Source organism: Rattus norvegicus, chromosome 5, assembly GCF_036323735.1.
Source record: "Rattus norvegicus strain BN/NHsdMcwi chromosome 5, GRCr8, whole genome shotgun sequence".
Classification (NCBI taxonomy): domain Eukaryota; kingdom Metazoa; phylum Chordata; class Mammalia; order Rodentia; family Muridae; genus Rattus; species Rattus norvegicus.
In genome coordinates this window covers 170,084,686-170,106,177 of record NC_086023.1, presented here as the reverse complement: position 1 = coordinate 170,106,177, position 21,492 = coordinate 170,084,686, and the positions used below count along the sequence as shown (strand labels likewise).

Genomic DNA, 21,492 nt, shown 5'->3' with positions numbered 1-21,492 from the left:
AGCTCCCTAGGAAGTCTTGTCCTGTTTGCCTGCACTGCCAGATGAAAGCTAGGAGTCACGCCAGCCTAGGGTCAGTGCATCTGATATACCTGGAGGCCAGCACGGGAGTGATATAGGACTCTATATAGCTGATCTATAACCCCAAGCCAACCCATCCACAGAGGCTGCCACGGTGCTCCCCGTTCACAGAGACAGATGTAGAGGAACTCACCAAGGTGGCAGAAACGACCATAGAGCCCTGGGTCACAGAGGCAGGCCCCATAGAGGCGGTGGCACCGGCCCCGGTTAGCACAGTGGCATTTCTTACGGCAATGTTTGCCGTAGAAGCCCTTGGGGCAGCCTGTGGGGGACAGTTTAGTGAGAATTGAAGACAGAAGTTGGCCCACCCAGACATGGTCCTCAGATGAAGGGACGCTTTCAAGGCCTAATACCCGGGACAGGAGATGGGAGCAGCCATGCCCAGTGGGCACAAGCTCAACCTCCTGAGGAGGCCTGTTGGTTGGGCTGGCCAGTCCCGCAGAGCCAGCAGCACTGTGCACACTCACCAGCACGCAAAGCTCTAAGTATCCTGACCTCTGTCCCACACAGAAGGCTGAGCCCAACCCCCCCCACCCTCAGGGAACATTGCAAAACCTCACCTGGTCAGGACCACACCCAAGCCCGGGAGGCCTCAGGGCTAAGGCTGCCCTTGACCCTCTGGCTCTGCCCTGCCCCATGTCCCTACCAAAAGGGACATAGATAATTGAATCCTTAAACACTGCCACATCCTGATCTCCAGGCTCTTGAGAAAAGAGCACCCCATTGCCCAAGGGGGCTCTCCAAATACAATGACAGAAAACATCCTTAGCTTGCAGGAAGGAAGCCCCGAGACAGAGAGAGGAAGGCAGTGAAGAGGTATGAGCAGATAAGGTCACAAGAAGAATGTGAGCCCAAAGTAAGGGACACCTAGGGTCTGAGAAACCAACACAAGGTCCCCAAGAAGTCTCCACCTCCAAAATCTGCCTGTCTCTCCCCAGAGGCCCCCCTCAACTCACTACACCGGTATATTTATTTCACTCACTGAGGTATGTGGTGGCTCTCCCCCCAGGACTGCAGAAGAAAAGTATCTGGGAAGTGACATAAGTTCAGGTCCTACACCTGCTAATGTCCCTGAGGCAGTCTGGAGCCTGTCCTACCAAGAGATGGTAGGTGGTAGGTAGGTGGGTAGGTAGGTGTCATGTGGCTGCCTGGCCGCCCTATTGTCCTCACACTACCCTGGGGCCTGTGGGCTTGGTTCTATAGACTGTACCCTCTTGCTCAAACAGGGTGGGGTTTTCAACCTGTGGATTATGACCCCTTTGGAGGTCAAACGACCTTTCCACAGGGGTCACCTAAGATCACCTGCATATCGGATATTTATATTGTGATTCGAAACAGTAGCAGATTACAGCTATGAAGGAGCACTGGAAATAAATCTACGGTTGCAGCATGAGGAAGGTTGAGAAGCACTGACCTAACAGGAGCAGTTAAAATGGTTGAATAAAGTTCTGGACACCCAGAGATAAAGCCATTGCCCCTGAGAAGTTTATTCCCATGAACAGTGTGGAAGCTACAGCTAGACAGGAAGTTAAGCATCACCCCATGCAGCCACCAGCAAGGACAGAATTCCTTCTACAAATCCCAGCTGGCCACCACCCAGATCTGCTTGAATGCTCCCAATCCGAAGGGCTCACCCATGGAGTTGAGCCTCAACCTTCTATGTGTAAATCCCAGGAAATGGGCACACAGCCCCCTAAGGCTCTTTGTCCCCTTTCAGGCACAGCCTAAAGCCCTGGAGCAAGAATCAGAGTCTGCACCAAACTCCATATTACCTCCCTTTCTTTAGAGTTCCCAGAGGGGGGTTACACGCACCATCCTCACAGTGGGCTCCACTGACGCCTGGAGGACAGCGGCAGGCTCCCAACACCGGGTCACAGGTCCCACCATTCTGACAGGTGCAGGGAGAGCTACAATTCTTCCCAAAGGTGTCTGGAGGACAAGCTACAGGGGACAACAGGGAGACACCAGGATTACCAACCAGTAAGAACTCAGGTCCTCCTGGTACTGAAGACGGCCATTTTAAACAGCCTGGAACAGGAAATGATACTATCTGTACCTCTCATCCCCAACCACACTCAGGGCAGACATCACTAATCAATGGCTACATCATGACATCTAACACTCACACCCCCTGACCCTTTAAATCAGATGGCCTATTTCAGGTGATCCTCACATCCTGAAGGGCCTGCCTGGTGCCATCCTGGTCAGGAGGCCTTGGAAGGGATAAGGAACAGTGATGGATCCATTTCCAGGGTGCTTCAGCTACTAAGTTGTCCTATCAGATGGTTTCAGAGTCCCCACTACCTGTAGGAGAGAAGCCCGCCCACCGGTTCTCCTCCATAGTTGCCTCCAAAAGTCTTATCAATTTGTTGACCTGTCATTAGATTCCTGGAGACTGACTGGGTGCATCACGCAGTCCAGCCCCTCTGGTTCCCAGAGTGCACCATGTCTAGTGCAAGGGGTAGGGGTGGGGGTGGGGGTGGGGCACAGTCAGCAGACACTTATCAAAGGGAAGGAAGGACTGATAAGATAATGAATGGATAGGATTAATGGGATGGATGAGTAGGTGTGCAGACATATGGTTGGGTGGGTGGGTAGACAGAAAGATGGATAGACAGACAGATGTATATGTGGGTGGGTAGACAGGTGGGTGGGTAGACAGACAGATGGATGATAGGGTGGGTAGATAGATGGATAGATGGGTACATGAATGTGTAGAGGGATGGATGGGTGGGTGGATGAATGGATGGATGGACGAATAGATGGACAGATGATGGATGGATGGGTAGGTAAACAGATGGGTGGGTGGGTACATGGATGGTTGGGCGTGGAGACAGATGGAGGATGGATGGGTGTGTGCATGGGTAGGTAAATGGGCAGGTAGATGGATAGACAGATGGGTGGGTGGATAGACAGATGAACAGAAGGGTGGGCAAACATACTCAGATTCTTCTCCCCAGAGCTAGGCAGGGGGAAGCATACAGAATGGATGCTCACAGCTCTTGGGGTTCACAGACTCTGCCTAGACCCCACCAGCAGCCTCACTCTCATTGCAGATGATTCCAGTCCAGCCCTCTGGGCAGTCACAGCCGTCCTGGCCCGGGAAGCAAGTCCCCCCATTCCTGCAGTCATCGCAGGTTAGGCTGCAGTCATGGCCGAAGGAGTGATCCAAGCAGACTGCAGGAAGACAGGAAGAGGAACTAACCTCAGGCCCTTGGGTCAAAGAGGAGAGAGCAAGCCTCTAAGTTCTAAGATACAGGATCCCCACCCTGGGAGCTAGGGGCCGGTTGAGTCCTGGAATCGCTTACACATTGTGAGGGGTAGGCCCTTCTGGGACCCCTTAACATCGTAGGGCGGCCTAGCTCAGGAGCTGCCCTCCCCAAGGGGAAAAGCCAAGGGCCGGCTCATGTCTCACCAAACTTCTCAGTGAGCGTGTGTTCTCCACGCAACTCCGCTGCCGCCGCCTCCTCCTCAGCCCCATAATCATCCTGGAAGAGTCGGGGCAGCTCATCCCTCAGCACCGCAATGTGGGGCAGGGGCCGCACAAAGGGCAGCCGGCCATCCAGGTCCACCACAGATTCTTCTAGGGCTGGGGGAAGGACACACAGGCCTCTCAGCCTCTGCTGCCCACTTACTCAGCAACAATACTGCCTTAGGTCTCAGCCCTTCTCTTTCCTTGTTATCGAGAAACGGGATGCCCCGAGACCCCCCTAACACTGTGCCCTACCTATCTATCACTTACGTGACCAGCCCTACAGCAGGAGACAGGACCACATGGGGCCCACAAGGCGGAAAGCCAGCTAGACTGCAGGACAGTGCGGGTGACTGGGAACAGCCACCCAGAAGGTAGTGGTGCCTAAGGGGAAGCTCACAAGTGCAGCCCCTGCGGTCCTCATCCAACCGGTAACCGGCCTCACAGAAGCACTGGAAGGAGCCCGCCAGATTAGAACAGTGGTGTTCGCAGCCACCGTGACCAGAGGCGCACTCGTCAACATCTGCAAACAAACAAGGCTGCTGGGGTTGTGCTCCCATGGCTGGAAACCTGGAGGACCCTTCCTGTCCTGCCTGCCAAATGACAAAGTCCTGAGTTCATCCCTCTAAGTAGCTGGTAACACTACCACCACCCCACCCCACCCCAGCCACAGTGACTGCTTTGGGAGTCTTGCCCCTCGAGAGTGAAGGGACAGCGGACATCTGCCACAGGAGAGCCATTTAAGGAATGTCCCAACTCAGTGAGGGGAGACTATAGGCCAGAGGGAGAGAGGGAGGGAAGGAGGAAGGGGCAACGGTGTGTGTGATTTAAGGAATAGGACTGTGTACAAATGTACGCTCCTGGCGCTATGTGAGACTGGCTAGCTGTATGTACGGCTTGTGTGTAGTATGTCAGATCATAAGCAAGTTTACATGTGGCCAGGATGGGTGTGCCTGAGCATTCAGTAGGCACTTAATCAATGTCCACAAGCGGGAAGCAGGTGGATCCCGCGTCCGTCTCAACAGGGCCAAGGCTGACCCCCTAACCACCCAGCTGCTTCCGCACGGCATGCGCTCACCCTCACAGCCACAGCCGTCCGTGTTGAGCCGGTAGCCAGCGAAACAGCTGCACTCATACCCACCAGGGGTGTTGGCACATGCCTGCTGGCAGCACGGAGAGTTGGCGCAGTCGTCGATGTCTGTGGGGCACACGCAGGAGACACATACACCCTCCCGCAATCCACACAGCAACCACTCAGGCACGCCCGCCCCCTTGTGTACGTGTCTGTACGCGATCCTACCCGACCACGTGTGAGCCTGTACACAATCACTGGCACACTGCATACAGTCATGCATACAGCCACAGAACCACACACAGGAACAGTTCCATGGACACCTCTCCCCCTCCCCCTTACCCCCTCCCCTCCCCCCATGCCAACCCAAGCACTCAGACTCCTTCTGAGTTGTGATGCAGACTCTTGTCAGCTCCCCTGCTGCTCCTGCTAAGCCCAGGCAGTCAAGAGCAGCAGAGAGAGGAGAACTTCCAAGCCATGGCACCAAACAAGTCCAAGACTTGCTGTAGCAGCAAGCCCTGGGGATGGAGGGGCAGGGCAGCCTGGAAGGAACCGGCTCGCACCGATACAGGTCTTCTGGTCTTCATCCAACTCGTAACCACGAGGGCAGGTGCACAGGGGCCCAGTGCTGGTGTGGCTACAGCCGTGGGAGCACCCACCGTTGCCAGCCTCACAGCTGTTCACAATCTCCATCTCGATCCCTGTGAGGACATCGCCGCTGGGATGAGGGGTTAGCATTCCCTCAGCAGACCCTGGGAGGGAACCCACGCCCAGGGCTGCCCAATTGAACCTGACTTTAGGGTCTTGGGGAGCCACATTAATGTCCCAAGCGTCCCCAGTCCACTCCTCACTGCCTACTCACGGTAACACTGCCGGCCATCGGCGCCCAGTTCATAGCCTGCGTGGCACACACACTTAAAGGATCCCTGAGTGTTGAGGCAGCCATGAGCACACTGGGCCAGCCCCAAAGCACATTCATCCACATCTGCAAGGGAGAAACAGGGAAGGGGTGTTAGGGGCTCCCGACAGTGGGAACGTGGTGGTGGCTGATGTCCCTGGGCACATTAACAGCTTCCTGGCTTGCATGACAGCATGCTGTCCCAATACCTGCCAGGCACAGACAGGGGACGGAAGAGACCGAAGTTGTGTTTCATATTGAGGGGTCTTTTCTCTTTCTTTGTTTTTAAATGTACGTGAGTACACTGTAGCTGTCTTCAGATACACCACAAGAGGGCATCGGATCCCATCACACCTGGCTGTGAGCCACCATTGTGGCTGCTGGGAACTGAACTCAGGACCTCTGGAAGAACAGTCACTGCTCTTAACCGCTGAGCCATCTCTCCAGCCCTGTTGTACAAATGGGTGTGTAGCTACTCACTTCCCCACTGACTCGCTGGGATACTTTCTGGGGTGTATAGGTGGCCCTTTTCCCCTCCCCCTTGCTTATCTCTCCTGCCCCCTAAAGGACTGGGTGCTGGTTGGACAATATAGGAAGTATGTCTAAGGCAGAAATCCGAGTTCTCTCCCTTCTGCAGAAACACTGCTGGGTTGTAGACAGCTCCTTGGGTGCCTCCCTCCCTCCCACCCACTGTCAAGGAGAGGAGACTAGTCATCACTCTCGGTCACCCAAAGACCCATCCAACAGGTGCCTCAGGGATGCTGGGCTAGACAAAGCATGCTACCTTCACAGGTTTTGCGGTCTGCAGCAAGCTGGTAACCGGGGTGGCAGCCACAGTGGGCAAGGCCCCGGAGTTCCTGGCATATATGCATACAGCCACCATTGCCTTCTGCACACGGGCTTCTCCCTGGACACCAGAGCCAGAGGGGTGGAGGCAGAGAAAAGAGATGGGGAAGGGGACTCTGACAGACTCAGAATCCCCCCCACACACCAGTGCAGGAATTCCTCTCAGCTCCAGCTTGTGCCATGGTCCCCCAGTTGTAGGCAGCTCTGAGTTCCCCCAATTAGTCTCCATAGCCAAGATTGTGGCTTCGAAGGCTCTACCAGAACAGAGTCAGTACCCCACTACACCCACAACTTTCAAGTGTCATGGCTCCCGAAGAATGGGCACCATGTTAGGAAGTGAGGCCTAGCTTAAGGCCATCCGGCAAGGAGGTGGCCAGCCCAAGTCAGCTCTGATTGTGAGCCTGGCCTGCACCTCCCAGAGCTCTTGCTTTGAGATACAGTGTTGAAACAGACACTGAGACTGGGAGCCCCAAACCTTATGATTCCCCAATCCTCTGACCCAAGGATCCCTCCCATATGGTCAGCCAAGCCTATGAACCCCCAAGGCCTGGTGCCCCTCTCAACCCTGTAACTCTCTCAGCCCTGTGAAACTCTCACCATTTTTATCTTCTAGCCCCACGGCTCCAGCTCTGTGATTCCCTCCATCCCTGAACTCCTGACAGTCCCAGCTGTGTAACCTACTCAGCCCTCTGTCCCCCTAATTCTGTGATCTCCCAGTCCTGAGACCCCATGCCATTCCACCCACGTGGCTGGCCTTGGCCCCCTCACATTGACACTTGCTTCCTACTGTGCTGGGGGACACCTGATGTGTCCCACTTCCACATCTGGGGGAGGGGACTGTGATCCTGCCCCACAAACTCCTTCAGCAAAGTCTTTTTCTCTTAGGCAAGCCCAGAGTCCCAGAGCATGCTGGCCTGGCTATCTCCTCCATCCAGACCCCAGACAGACATCTAGGGAACCACGGTGCTATTTGCATCCTGAGCCTCCTGCTCTGAAGACCTGAAATCCCATAGCACTCACCAGGCCTGCAGCTCAGGCCCCCAGCAGCCCTCACCTCCCTCCTCCCACCAGGCATCCTCACATCAGCTTCTTCCCTGGATCCTGGAGCCCCTCATTCGTTCTCCAGCTACACAATACTTACGCACACAGCGCCTGCCATCCTCTTGCAGCTGGTACTGGGGCCGGCACTGGCAGCGGTGCTGTGTCACTGTGAGCTGTACACACTGGTGCTGGCAGCCACCGTTTCCCAGAGTGCAGGAGCTGATGGCTGGGGACATGAAGAAATGAATAATTTAGATCAGACCAAGAGTACAGATCCTTGTTCCCAGACAAGCAGGGCCAATGATGATGGGTTCCCACATGAAACTGCACCAGCCTCCCCTTTGTTCTCAGTTCCCAGAAAGCCTGACTTTGCTTCCCCAACCGCCTACAGTACAGTGGATCTCTCTCTGTGTCTCTCTCTGTGTCTCTCTCTGTGTCTCTGTCTCTGTCTCTCTTTCTGTCTGTCTCTCTCTGTCTCTCTGTCTCTCCCTCCCTCTGTCTCTGTCTTTCTCTGTCTCTGTCTCTCTGTCTCTGTCTCTCTCTGTCTGTCTCTCTGTCTCTGTCTCTCTTCCTCCCTCCCTCTCTGTTTCTGTCTCTCTCTGTCTCTGTCTCTCTGCTTCTCTCTGTCTGTCCCTCTCTCTCTGTCTCTCTCCCTCCCTGTCTCTCTCTCTGTCTGTCTCTGTCTCTCTCTGTCTGTCTCTGTCTCTGTCTGTCTGTCTCTGTCTCTGTCTGTCTCTCTGTCTCTGTCTCTGTCTCTCTCTCTGTGTCTGTCTCTGTCTATCTGTCTGTCTGTCTGTCTGTCTGTCTCTCTCTCTCTCTCTCTCTCTCTCTCTCTCTCTCTGAATCCTCTAGACACAGCTCACTTAAGGACTGGATACAAGGCAGATCATCCCACCTTGACGGAAGCCCAGCGTTCCCCAGCACAAAACTTGAAACAGCCAAAGGCTGTTGAGAAGTAGATGGCTCGCTCCCTCACAGCAGGCTAGGAGGCAAGGCAAGATCTACCCTACCATCTTGGTCCTCCAGCCAGGACAAAAGGGCAGGTGTGGAGCCTCTACAAATAGGTGCCATCTCACCTCACAGGCCAGGCAGGCCACACCTCACACCCTACCAGAGTGTCCAGACTTCCCAGCATCCATAGGTCCTCAGTGAGACCATGTCCCAGAGGGCAGCACCCTGTCCCTCCTTATTGGACTGCTGCTGAGGTTAGAGGGGATGGGCTGGCCTGGTAGGTGCCTGAGCACTCCATGGATGAGATCCTTCACAACCTCAACTGCCCTGGGAGACGGGAGAGATGCTCTGCCTGGCGAGGCATGGAGGATGAACACAGAGCTTTCGCTGGCAGTGGCAGCCAGCTCCTGGTATGGATTTGGTTATGATGGAGTCTCTGGCAATGGCCTTGTGGTTAAAGGAAGTTAGCCCTAAACTCTGGAGGGAAGCCGCAAGAATGCTGTCCCTGGCCTGGGAGGTAAGGCTGTCTGCCCGCAGGCCTGAGCCCAGAGCTGTGTCAGCGAACCTGAGATCCATCACTAAAGTACTGTGGGTAGCGATGCTCAGACCTAAGATGCTACCTGGATATGAGGACACTGTCAACTTTAAGCAGTACAGTCCCTGGCCTAGCTTGGAGATATGGTTAATGACTGCCTAGGAGTTGGGGTCTGACACTGCTGGGGTCAGCATCGCAAGGCCCAGGTGCTGGCAGCTGCACGGACCTCGTGAGATGCCTCAGGGATTTGAGAAGGCTGGGCTTCCTTCAAAGCTAGCTCGCTTAAAAGCCACATTGCTCATACAACAGCTCTCCTCACATGAAGCACAGCCAGAGGAGCACGTGGAAGCCCCCCCCCCTTCTCTGGGGTGAAGCCAGCCGTGGGGAGGCAGTGACTGATCTCCTGGACACTCAGGGCCGCTGATAAAAGCTTCAAGGGAGAAGCTGCAGCAATTCCCTACAGAGCTGAGGCAAGCCCGACAAACTGAGCTCTTCCCCATCTCTGCTCTGACCCCTAAACTGGCTGTAAGCCATGCTGACCCCAGGCCTGGCTGACCTCACCTGAGTCAGCTGTTCAGCCACCAGCCCTCCCTCCTGAGGCGTCTGGGCCCATGCATGTGGCCTCAGCTGGCCCCACATTCCTGGGGGCTCTGTTTACTCGTGCTCACCACACCAACTGCGTCCCTATTCGGGACACGTAATAGGAACCAGAAGCCCCATCTGGCAGGGCCGGGTAGGCACAGGGGGGCATGATGTCTCAGCATCTCGGCAGGAAGCACCGTCCACCAGGAGGGAAAGGTACCTCATCTCCAAAGCAGCCATGCGGAGCCCACCAAGGCTGGCATTAAAGGCTTGGAATTCCAGTGCAGCTTCACACCCTCAGAACCACCCCCCCCCCCAGCCCTTCGCTCCACAGGACTGTGTCTGCCCAGATGCTCCCAAGCTGTGCACACCAGGGCGCCGGGCCAGCATCACCCAGCACATCCTTTATGGATTCCCGGAAAGCTGAGCCAGGCAGATTTTTCTCCTCTCTGTGCTGGACTTCACAGCTCCAGGGTCTGTGTCTCCAGGCTCCTCAAGTTACTGAGGCACAGCTGTAAGACACACACTCAGGACCTCAGCCAAGACCAAGGCCAGAGGCTCCCATCTGGTTGTGGTGCTAGAAATCAGACCCAAGGTCAGACATGAGCAAAGCTGAGTGAGTGACCTTTGGGGCAGAGGTCAGGGACTGAGTGACCTTTGGAGCAGAGGTCAGGGATTGACCTCCCTGCAGGGAGTATGGGTACATACATACTCATAAACCAAATGCCTCAGCCAGAGTTGGTGAGACACTTAAAATCACCGTACTGGATATATAGGCAGGAGGATTGAGAACCTCGGGCCATCTCAAGCAACAGGGCAAGAGAGGTCTGGCTCCACAGTATCCCCTTTTACCCCCGCACTCGGCGGGGGGGGGGGGGGTCTGTGATCTGTATACAAGCCTGCAGGACCCAATGGTCCTGCCCCAAAATCCATCCCCCAATTCCCAAGGCATCACTTAGGCCTCTGCCCACTTCCAGATCAGGCAGAAATGACTATAGTATTAATGTCTGTGTGTTCCTCCACCACCTCCGCCCCTACCCCTTATATCTGCACCCACCCTGCCCCACCCCGCCCAACTCAGGCCTTGCCCCGCCCCATCCCACTTCCTCCTCTCCCCGCCCCTGCCCCGCCCCATCCCACCCTCTCCCCACCACAGCCCCGCCCCTGCCCCTTTCCCCATGCCTGTCTGGCCCGGTCAAGTCACAGGCTGAACCCCTCTGATACGACAATGTTCAGAGGCTGGGTCCCGTGCCTTAATTAAGGTTGGAAGTGGCCCCACAGATGGGGCTCTGACCGCACCAGGGACCAGAAGGTCTGACACCTTGCTTTTGGACTTGCAAACACAGCGGGGCTGCGGCTCCACTCACGGCCAGCAGGAGTCGCACTACTCAGGGTAGGGCGTGAAGTGCAGCGCTCTGAGGGAAGAACCCGTTTGGTGGAGGAAAAGCCCGGACCTCATAGAAAATACATTTCCCATAGGACAGAGGGCTGCTTGCACCAGCCTGTTGAACATTCTTGGGTGTATGGCACCCCCAACAAAGGGCGTTCGTCCAGTCTCAGGAAGCAGCACCTATACTCCAACCTTAGATCTCGAGCCCAGGCCTCAGAGCTTGGCATCAGGAACATCCAAGGGTCATGCAGTTGGCTGCATGTCGGGTAGGAGAGATGAGACACCCACACTGGGCCTTGGGGTGGCTTCAGGCTGCAGACTATAAGCTCACCACTATGTATGGACCATAGAGCTAGGTTCGCCTCCAGCCAAGCCAAGCAACCTCCAGATCACCCTGGAGGTTGGGGCAGGCTGGAGTCCTCCTAAGCGTTTACCAAAATACTGGTGGGTTACGTAGATGGCAGATAGATCCCTAAGCAGGACCACTCCATATCAAAAGCAGTGTCGGCCTTGTTGGTATTGCAGCTAGCCCCTACCCCCTTCAAGCTGGCACCACTGACACCCACCAAGTATGCCCCCTGTAGCATGCCATCTCTCTGCATTGTGGCTGCCTAACCTCCGCTGCTGGGTTCTGCACCCAGTCCAGGGTTTGTACTCTGTTTCCCGGCGTACTGGGTTGGGAAGAGACACCCAGTAGGGGCTACTTTACCTCAGTACCCTTGTCCCAATCTCAGCCTGTTTCCCCAGGCCAAGTGGAAGCAGTCCTTGCCCTGCGGAGAGCCAGGGTAGGATCATGAGACAGAGGAAGGGACTGACCATAGCAGCTGCTTTCTCTCTTCCCACCTCTCCCTCAGGCCAGGCCTCCTCAGGCTCCTCAGGGCTGGGAACCTGACCCCTTGTGCAAGGTGACCCCTGCCAGGTTTTGGAAGGACTGGGAAACACGGGCAGGGCTGCATCCACGGCTCCGTGGGGATGAGTTTTGCAGAAGAACCCGGCAATCTGCACATTTGAGCTGCTTGTGGCTTTGGCCCCAGACCAAGCACACTGCCAAGCAGCAGTCTCCAGGGTCCAAACAGCTTTCTTTGAGGCTTCTCCTCCAAAAAGGAGCCTTGAGGACAGACTGGACCCTGTAAAGTCCTTTACTGTCCCAAAGCCTGGAGAGTGATGACTCTGTGTACCGCAGGTGTATACAAGTAGGGACAGCCCAAGGGCAAGGCTGGGCAGCTTTCCTTCAGTCATGTGACTTTCCTTCAGTCATGTGACACTGGCGGCGGGACTACCGTGGGTATGTATTGGCAGCAGAGGCCCCCCCCCCCCCGCCAATGGTGTCCACCCAGAGCCAACAGGTGTAAGATAAAGAGAAGAGAGGCCTCTTTTGTCATGGGGCTAAGCCAGCAACAGCCACGGTCCCTTAGACTGGCTCCATTTGTCTTTCAACCCAGAGGCCATAAAGAAGTTTCTGCACACAAGACCAGTGCCCAGGTCATACTGAAAGCCACTCGGCAAGCACATGCCCCTCAGAGCACCCCTCGGAGAAGGAGGGCTCCCCTTGTGCTGTTACGATACCCTGAGGCTGCCCCCACCCCCACCCCCAGAGCTCTGCAAAATGTCACGGGAAAGCAGGAACAACACTCCTGGACCATCAGCCAAACCACCACCCTGGGCAGGGCCTACTTTCCATGGCTAAGGAAAGAAGGAATTGGCTCTGGCCCAAGTACAGAAAAATCTAAGCAGCCTCAGGCCTGATTGTCCGTCCCCCTGTCCCCACCTCAGAAGTGAAGGGAAGACAGAGCACCCCAGGAGAATACATCCCAAATCATGGGTGGGGCACGCTGTTCCCACGGGAGTGTTAGTCAGGACAGAGGACAATGTTCTTACTATAGTGGGTTGGTAGCTTAGTCCTCAAAATTCTCATTTTTGTGAGCAGGGGAGGGAGGGCTCAGCAGTTAAAAGCACTGGCTGCTCTGGCAGAGGACCTGGCTTTGGTTCCCAGCATCCACTTGGCAGTTCACAAACATCTGTAACTCCTGGTCTAAGGGTTCCAACGCCCTCTTCTGGCCTGGAGGGGTGCCCGGCTTATGCATAGTGTGCACACTTACAAACACACACTCATACACATAAAACAAAATTTAAAGAGAAAATGGGAGCAGGGATCTTTCTGGTTTTTTATTTCTGTGCTTGGAGTGTTTGGTGCAGGGTGTGGTGGTTCATGCCTGAAATCCTGACACTTGGGAGGTGGGGGCTGGAGGAACGGAAGTTCAATGGCAGCTCTGCCTACAAAGTAAGTTCAGGTCTGGTGACACCTTAGGAGAAAAGAAAGGAAGACAGGGAGGGAGGGAGGGAGGGAGGGAGGGAGGGAGGGAGGGAGGGAGGGAGGGAAAGAAAGAGGGTGAATGGATGGAAGGAAGGAAGAGAGGGAGGGAGAGAGGGAAGAAGAGAGGGTGGGAGGAAGAGAGAGAGGGAAAGGGAGGAAGAGAGGGAGGGAAGAGGGGAGGGAGAAAGGGGGGAGGAAGGGAGAGAGGGAGGGAAGGAGGGAGGGAGGGAGAGAGGGGAAGAGGGTGGATAGATGGAATGAAGGGAGAGAGGGAGAGAGGGAGGGAGAGAGGGAAGGAGGGAGGGAGAGAGGGAAGGGGGGAGGGAGGGAGGGAGAGAAGGAGGGAGGGAGGGAGAGAGAGAGGGAAGGGAAGAGAGGGAGGGAGGATCAAAGGGAGGAAGACGCGGCACCAGAACTTACACATTTCCTATCCTGGTCTACCTTACCTGGCCTTGGAGGTGAATTCATGGCATGACCTCCATGGGGTCCTCCACAGGGCCCAAGACAAATACCACCACCCTGGCTCCCTCAGGCAACCTCCTCAGCCACACCCAGTGCTGCTCAGCCTCCTCCATCCCAAGCCAGCATCTCAGGGCAACCACAGCCAAAGCAGTTCCCACAGCGACTGGAAGGGCCACGGGATAGGGGTTGAGGGACACACAGGGGCTCCTAAAGGAAGCTCTCAGGAGGCCCTTCAATGTCTCTGGAACCTTCTCAGCCCCACCACCACCAACACCAGGGAAGGCAGTATCTGGTGGATCCAAACTGACACATCTAGGCTCGTCTCACACACACACACACACACACACACACACACACACACACACACACACACACACAAATTCATCACCCACAGCCAGATGGGAGGAACACAGAGAGTCGGCCGAGGATACAGGATGAGTAGGGACCATAGCCTCAGGGAACACTGGGAAATGTGTCTGTCACAGGCACAGCATGGGAACAGATAATGCTCAGGGCTTCCCAGAAGACCACCAGACACTTGCAGGGAGAGCAAGGTGTCCCTAAGGCAGAGGTCATCAGAGAAGAAAAGCCACCGTGCCTGGAGGAACCAATGGGGAGAGTTTGCACACTAGCATCTCTCAACAGAGACAGGGGCCATTATCCTGCTGTCCCCAGACAGAGTAAGCCAGGAGGCCATGATCTTAGGAAGCTTCCGTGTAAATCCCTTGCTGAAAATTGCAGTTTACAAAAGAGAGAGAGAAAGAGAGAGATCCTCTGAGGCGCCACATCCAACCAATATCCATCAAGTCAGGTAGGAGGGGTCAGGAGGCAGGCATGGGCATGTGGAAAGCGCAGAAGCCCTGAGAACCCATCCATTTAAACAGTGCTTGGGAGGAACAGTCACAGGAACAGTAAAGACCATCAGCTGCAAACACATGCCATGAGCCCATCCTTCTGGGGCCCCAAGGGTGCAGAATCTAGCATATCTGTCTCCAGCATAGCAATGGATGGTGTGGGCACAGGACAGAGGCAGGGGAAAAGGATATTCCTCCAGGGTTTCCTGAGGCCGGCAGCTCAGTACCTCTGAGCCGTACCACCGGTCACTCCGGGTCTAAGAAGCATCCCTCCTCTCTAACTGTTATGACGCATGTCGCCTTGTTTCTTGATCCTCTCAAGACTTTTCAGTGAGAGTAACAATAGAAGAGTGTTCTAGTCCTGGAGCCAGCAGCAGGGGGTCATCACTCACACCAACCTCCAGGGTCACCTTTCTATAAGGAGTACCCTGACTGGCAAGGGTGCCTAAGACTAAAGAACCCAAGCTACAGACTCCCAGAAGAGTCAGCAAGCAGGCACTGGGTTCTGGTATCACAGTTACCATGCCCAAAACACATGGCAACATTTCTGCATCTGCTTCTGCATCTGCTTCTCACTCGGGCAACTGCCTGGCTCCTGGAGTGGAGAGGACAGAGGCTGGGACATGTGGGTAATGGGGTGCAACCCCCTCCTCTGGGGGTTGGCACATTGCCAGCCAAGACCAGGCTGTTCAGAACTGGCCCAATCTGTCAGGGTCTCCAAAGTAAAAAGTAGGGGTGCCTTCCCCCAACCCCAGAACAACATAGAAACAGAGGGAGGGATCCCACTGTGTCTTACTCAGGGTGCCTGTCCCCAGGCCCAGAGTGCACTATGAAGCGTCCTTTGTCTAACCTGTGTGTTTCTTCAGCTCTAACCTGTCCTTGAGAGGCGGCTAAGCCCTTCCCACATGGCTAAGTCTCAACCTTCCTCCCTACCACCCAAGAGCAACCCAAGGGAGTCCACCACCCCATGTCTTGGTGGTAGCCCAGCTAGACCTGGTCTCCATCTCTTAACAAGACTCAGCGTGGTTACAGAACATGTACAGCCTGGGGACACAAGGACCTGGGGGGTTCAGCAAAGGGTGCAGTTAGGACTCCCAGGCAGCCATGCTCTGCAGGAAGGAGCTAATGAGTGCCAGTGCCAGCCTACTCAGGCCTAACTGGGCCCCTTCTGCAGATAGGAGTACATTCTAGACAGTGAGTTTCACCAAAGGATCAGAGCCCTGGCAGGTGACACTTATGCAGGCAGGTGACACTTACCCAGGCAGGTCCTGCCATCTGTGTGGAGCCGGAAGCCAGGTTTGCATTCACAGAGGTAAGAACCGGGGGTGTTCACACACCTGTGTTGACAACCACCATTGTGTGCTCGACATTCATCCACATCTAGACAGAGAAAGTGGAGTTACACGGGCTAGGCACACACTGGGACAGCAGACGACGCACGAACTCAAGACCTTCTCAGACTATCTATTTCCCTCATGACCCCAGATGTAGTCAGTGCCCATCTTCCATGGCTGGCATGCTCTGATAGAAGAGCTACCAGAGGAAAATTCAGCACGGGCCATTGTCTTCTTTATACCAAGGGCACACAACCCCAAGGGTAGGGCCAGTCCCGGGAGGGCTCCTAGGAGGAGATTCAGGGTCAAGCATGGACTCAAAGCATGGACAGTGTCTCTCTGTCCAGGCAACAGCCTCCTTTCTGTTTCTCAGTGCTTCCTGGGACCCGTCTACTAGGAGTGTACCCCTCACTCTGTGGTGCCCCTTCCAGGAGGATTTTCTGAAGTTTCTATGGTGAGGGCCACCAGGTATCTCTGATCAAAAAAATGGGGGTGTGGCAAAGAGCTGACTGTCTGGGTGACAAAGGGCTCACCTGGAGCTACATGAGGGTGACCTGCTCTGTGTATCTGTCACAAGAGGCAGAAAAACAAGGACACAGCCCCTGCTCCTGTTTTACAAGGCCAAGGTCACGTGGGTCCTGAGCTGATGTGAGAACACAGGCATCTGACATACTCGGGGAGACAGAAGAGCTGGGGCATGATGGGGGTTTCAGGCCCCACACTAGAGGAGTTGGGGTAACAACACCCATCTCAGGGGGTCCAGAGAGGAGTGGTTCCTGAGCTCAAATCCCATTACAGGAGCACACACAGCTCAGTGGAGGTAATGTCAGGGACTTTCTCAGCCAGCTGGTCTGTAAAATCCCTGACAGTCTGGGCATTCATGGGTGTCACTCCTGTGCCCCAACACTGAGTGAGGATACTTAAGGGTAATGACTGAGCCACTCTCTGCACCCTGGCAAGGGATTTTAAATCCTCCTGGGCCAGTCGGTGGAAAGTAATCAACCTGCAGGCAGCTGCGTGCTCAGGGGCCCTGCTGAGCACAAAGAAGGTAGCTTGTGAAGAAGCCCTGGGTTTGGGGCAAGTGTTTCTCACCAGGACCCCTCTGTTAGCCCTCCGTACCCAGACATGCCAGCTACGGTCTCCCTGATCACACACCCATGCTAGCTCTCCACTGTCCATTGAGACAGGGACAGTCACCAGCCCCGCTCTGTGTGCAGCCGACTCCCCACAAGGGTGCCTGATCACTATTACACACCTGCCATGCACAGATAGGGCCTTTATCACTGTCCCCTGAGTACCTCTTAGGAGGGGCTGGCACACTGACTCCAGCTTCAATCGCTTCCTGGGTGTAAAGATGCTTCCTGGACATGGAGGGTGTATGACTGTGGGGGCGATAGCTTTTAACAGTGTGGGACGGAGCTGCGTATCATCACTACGGTTCTCAGCAGCCGTCCCTACCCCCCCCCCCACACCCCACACCGGCACCACCACCCTCTAGAGCCAGTGTCTGGACACAGTAGGCCCATTCTAGGATGAAGGTTTGCCTGAAGCCCTGACAGGCTGGTGTCTTCTGAACAGAGACAAACCCTTTTACAGAAATGATTGGCACCCTGAAAGCAGGGCAGGAAGGACCCTGGGACCTAAACCCTGCTCGCTTCAACACAAAGTGGGCCACAGGGCGGCAGCACAGAGCCATACTCATCGTGGAGGACCTCTGAGGAACTTGCTGAGCCTGCAGCTGGAGCTTTGGCCGTGACCTGAGGAGCCACAGGTTCAGCAGCCCTCAAAGTTAGCATGGTAGGCTAGAGGTTCCCACCCAGAACACTACACAGCAAGATAAAAACTGCAGACAGGACTGAGCAAAGGACCTTGACTCGGGAGAGTGTTCCGGGCTATCTGGAGGGTCAGAAAGAGAGCAAGGAGTGTTAAGGTCTGCTGCCTCGGCACTTAGGAGGCCGAGACAGGAAAATCATGAGTTCCAGGCCAGCCTGTGCTACACAGTATCACCCTGTCTCAAAAATTAAGGACAATAATAATCGACAAGGAAAGTCAGAATAGGAGGGTGGAGCAGGTATCAGAGACTAGAAGACATAGTGTGGCTGGCATTGAGGATGGAGGACTGGCGGTGAGCCCAGGGTATGCTTGACCTCTGCCCTGGAGATTTCAGAGGTTGACCCAGGTTTGCTCTCTGTTTACACATCACTTCTAGCCTCTTTGGACTCCCATTTCCAGAGCCAGCACATAGTCTGGCGGTGGTGGTGGTGGTGGTGGTGGTGATGGTGGTGGTGGTGGTTGAAGATGGGGTCTCACATAGCCAAGGCCAGCCTCAAACTCACTATGTAGCCAAGGATAGCCCTGAACTTCTAATCCCCTGCCTCCGCCTCCTGAGTGCTGGGATTGCAGACATGCACCACTGCATCTCGTTTTTAATGCAGTGCTGGGCTGCAGGCCTTTGCCTGTCGGGCAAGCATTCTCCCAACTGAGTTACACCCCCCAGGCTGGGTCTGCATTGTTTTAAGGCTCCGTGTGGAGACTGATCATGAGAAAACCAATACAGGGTACAGACAGCTCTGTTGTTTGATTCAGGTCTCGGGAGCTGCTGTTCCGTGAGACCACAGCTCCACATGACTCAGTAGTGCCCTGCTGGAGGTCACCTGCATGGCCAGGCTCGCAGTAGCTTTCTGTCCCCTGGCATGCACAGAGGCTAAGTTCCCTGGAATTTCTTATCCCACAGGCCTGTGCCCCAGGACTATGCTAGACCTCCCACACATAGACAGTGCAGCTGGGGTCACACTGCAGTGGGACCATCCTGAGACGCCTCTGTAGCCCGGACACCCTCCTGCTAACCCAATAAGAACAGGCCTAAGCACCTACCAGCGGGACCCGGGAGTTGAATGGAACCTGCTTGTTCAAGGGACTACTTCTGGTGGCAGGCAAACCCACTGATTTCCTACTGAATTCCCAGGAGTACCAGAGAAGGGCCATCAGCTGGGGGATCAGGGGAGGTCATTTTAAGTAGTTCTACCCCACTCTGCTGTTGCCAGGCACTGGGGACTTGGCAGCCTCGGGGCAGGATAAGCTGCACATGCTAGCACTGCTGTACCAACCTGGGCCAGTTCCCTTGGGAGCTGGGAAAGCCTGTAAGGACCTGCTTGGCTGAGCCTGGTGGTGCTTTTGGGGAGGCACTAAGAATGCTATCGGGACAGACCAGGGGTACCAATCCTTACCCAACCCACCAGTTCCTAGCCCATCAGCACCTAACAGTCAGAGCTAGACAGCCACCAAATGTTGCCTCTGCGGAAACCACCTCAGAGTTTCTTTCCAAGCTCCACCATGGCTTCCAGAAAACACAAGGACCTCCAGGACCTTGCCAGCAAGCCCAACTCACTCTGCCAGGGGCCAAATGAGAGTTCTCTGTTGCCACAAACAAGACACCAGGTTCTCACTCTGATAGCCTGCTTCCTCCCGCTGCCCCTGGGAAAGCCTCAAAGCAAGGACTGGGCTCCAAGCTCTCCAAAGCCTGGACATCTCCTGATGCTATGCAGGCTCTCAAGGGCCACTCACAAGGCAGTGACATACCAGTCTGACTTGGGAAGGACCACTGAGCAAGAGGTCTGCTTGGAGCAGGCTATTGACCCTCGGGTCAGGCGACGCAGAGCCTCGAGGCTGACAGCATCTGGATTTTCCTTGGTGGGACTCTCCACGGGGACACACTACAATCCCGAGTCACATTCCTGAGGGTACCAGCTCCGAGCTCTGTATAGCCACGTGGAGGGAGGCTGGCTCAGACGAATCAAATCCCAGATCTCGGGGTGAACTAAATAAAAGGACTCCCATCCCAGCGGCTACTGGAGTCTTAAGCCCAGAGTCTCTAAGTGTTCTGCTGGCTGGAACTGAAAGGCTTGTTGGGAACATGATAACACCTACCACACTCACGCAGGCACCCCAAAACGTCCAACTTCTAGGGGCGTGGTCCCTGAGCACCTCTCTCCAGCCTGCCTTCCCACCTGACTCTAGAGTAGCTGCTGATACAGAGGAGGCGACATAGGAAGCTTAGAGCGAAAAGCAGGAATGTTTGCCTCCTCCAGTCAAGTGACCTCCCTGTTCTTTGTTCAGGATACATCTGGGCACTGTCTCAGCAGCAGTGACCGCTTGCTGGGAACTTCTGGTCCTGCTCTCTCCAACCCTGTGTGTGCTGGGTACCTGACACTGACAGCACTTGCTGCTCAACCACAGGACCTGGATTTGATTCCCAGCACCCACATGGGGCTCACAACTATATGTAACTTGGCTCCCGAGCATCTGACACCCTCTTCTGGCCCCTGAGGTCACTGCATATACAAACACATACATGCATGCAGACAAAACAAGCCCATCATATGCATGTAACATAAATAAATAAATTAGGGAGAGAGAGAGAGAGAGAGAGAGAGAGAGAGAGAGAGAGAGAGAGAGAAGAGAAGAGAATGCAAAGGAATCATGCTAGGGTGGGACATCCTGATCCCACCCACCCCTGCTCCTGGGGTGCCCACCTGGCCTCTGGTCACTGGCGCTCACAGGATAGCCGGTCTGGCTCAAGTGGCATGGGTAGCAGTTCCTCCATAGATAGCGGTAGTGAGTGCTGGTGACACCCACCAGACTGCCCAGAAGCCACCAGAGCCTTGCCAGCCCGCCCCAGCCCCGGGACACCTCCATGCTGGGTCTGTAAAGCAGCAAGCAGCCTGAGTTCAGGGATCTTGTTCAGGGCTCCAGCTCCAGGCTCCAGTGCACATCCAGCGCAGACACAGACAGTGGGACACACTCCAACTCTGAGGCACTAAAGCTGTGTGCCGGCAGGCAGCAGCTCTGGGTCTGGCAAGCCCCGCCCCCTTTGCCTTTACAGTCTCAGCTTTCCCTCCACCCCTTGCAGGTAAAGGCCAAATCCTCAGACTCCAGAGGGAGCCACCCCCGCTCCCAGCCCCGCCCCAACCCCCCAGGGGGGCCATGCTGGTCCTGCCGCCCGCCAGCCGCCCCTTGAATTCCTACTGGCGCACTCACAATCAAATCAAGATCCGCACAAAACCGCAAGCACATACATCCACATCCACAGACACGTGTGTGTACACAGCACACACACCCGTCCAAATGCATACAGAAGACATACACACAGATATGCAACTTCAGACAGAGAGGCACACACAAACGTGCATGGACACAGTCGCAGTGTCCTGGCCAACACTGAAGAGAAATCAAAGTGGAGAATGAAGCCATCCTGGCGAGGCTGGGAGGCCCTGCTGAGGAGGCTTGGTGGGGAGTGAGAGGAGGCGGGGCAGGAGGAGGCGGGGCAGTGTGAGGCCCTGGTACAAAGCCGGAATCCTAGGCATGGAGACGCTACCACCATCCCCCTTGCCCTCTGAGCCCCATCTCTTCTACCATCCACTGGGCTCCAAGAGGAGAGCCTAGAAAGAATCCCAGCTTCCCTCAGCACCAAGAGAGCTAGAGTGCAGTATAGATAAGCTAGGGGGCTACAGCCCTTTACACAGGTGAGAGTCCGCAGAAGATGCCTTCTCTAATTCTAAGAAGCCACATGTTCAGACCCTTAACCAGGAGCCCTGTAGCTCATCTTGCATGAGAGCCAAGTCTGGGATTCCAGCTTGAGCCTGCACCTTTTCTGATACACCCTC

The 21,492-nt window shown here is 55.3% G+C and overlaps 1 protein-coding gene across 3 annotated transcripts in view; it reads right to left on the bottom strand.

The window, feature by feature from the left end:
* The window catches only part of Megf6 (multiple EGF-like-domains 6), a 100,859-nt gene that overhangs the window by 15,380 nt on the left and 63,987 nt on the right, over positions 1-21,492 (bottom strand). For 2 of the 3 annotated variants that reach the window (XM_039110728.1, NM_022955.1), the window contains 11 exon segments: positions 15,753-15,875; positions 7,508-7,633; positions 6,305-6,427; positions 5,485-5,607; positions 5,186-5,323; positions 4,629-4,748; positions 3,951-4,073; positions 3,494-3,667; positions 3,124-3,255; positions 1,891-2,019; positions 212-340 (listed from right to left, as the gene is read on the bottom strand). In XM_039110728.1, the coding sequence (XP_038966656.1) occupies positions 212-340; positions 1,891-2,019; positions 3,124-3,255; positions 3,494-3,667; positions 3,951-4,073; positions 4,629-4,748; positions 5,186-5,323; positions 5,485-5,607; positions 6,305-6,427; positions 7,508-7,633; positions 15,753-15,875 (1,440 nt within the window). 3 annotated transcript variants of the gene reach the window in all.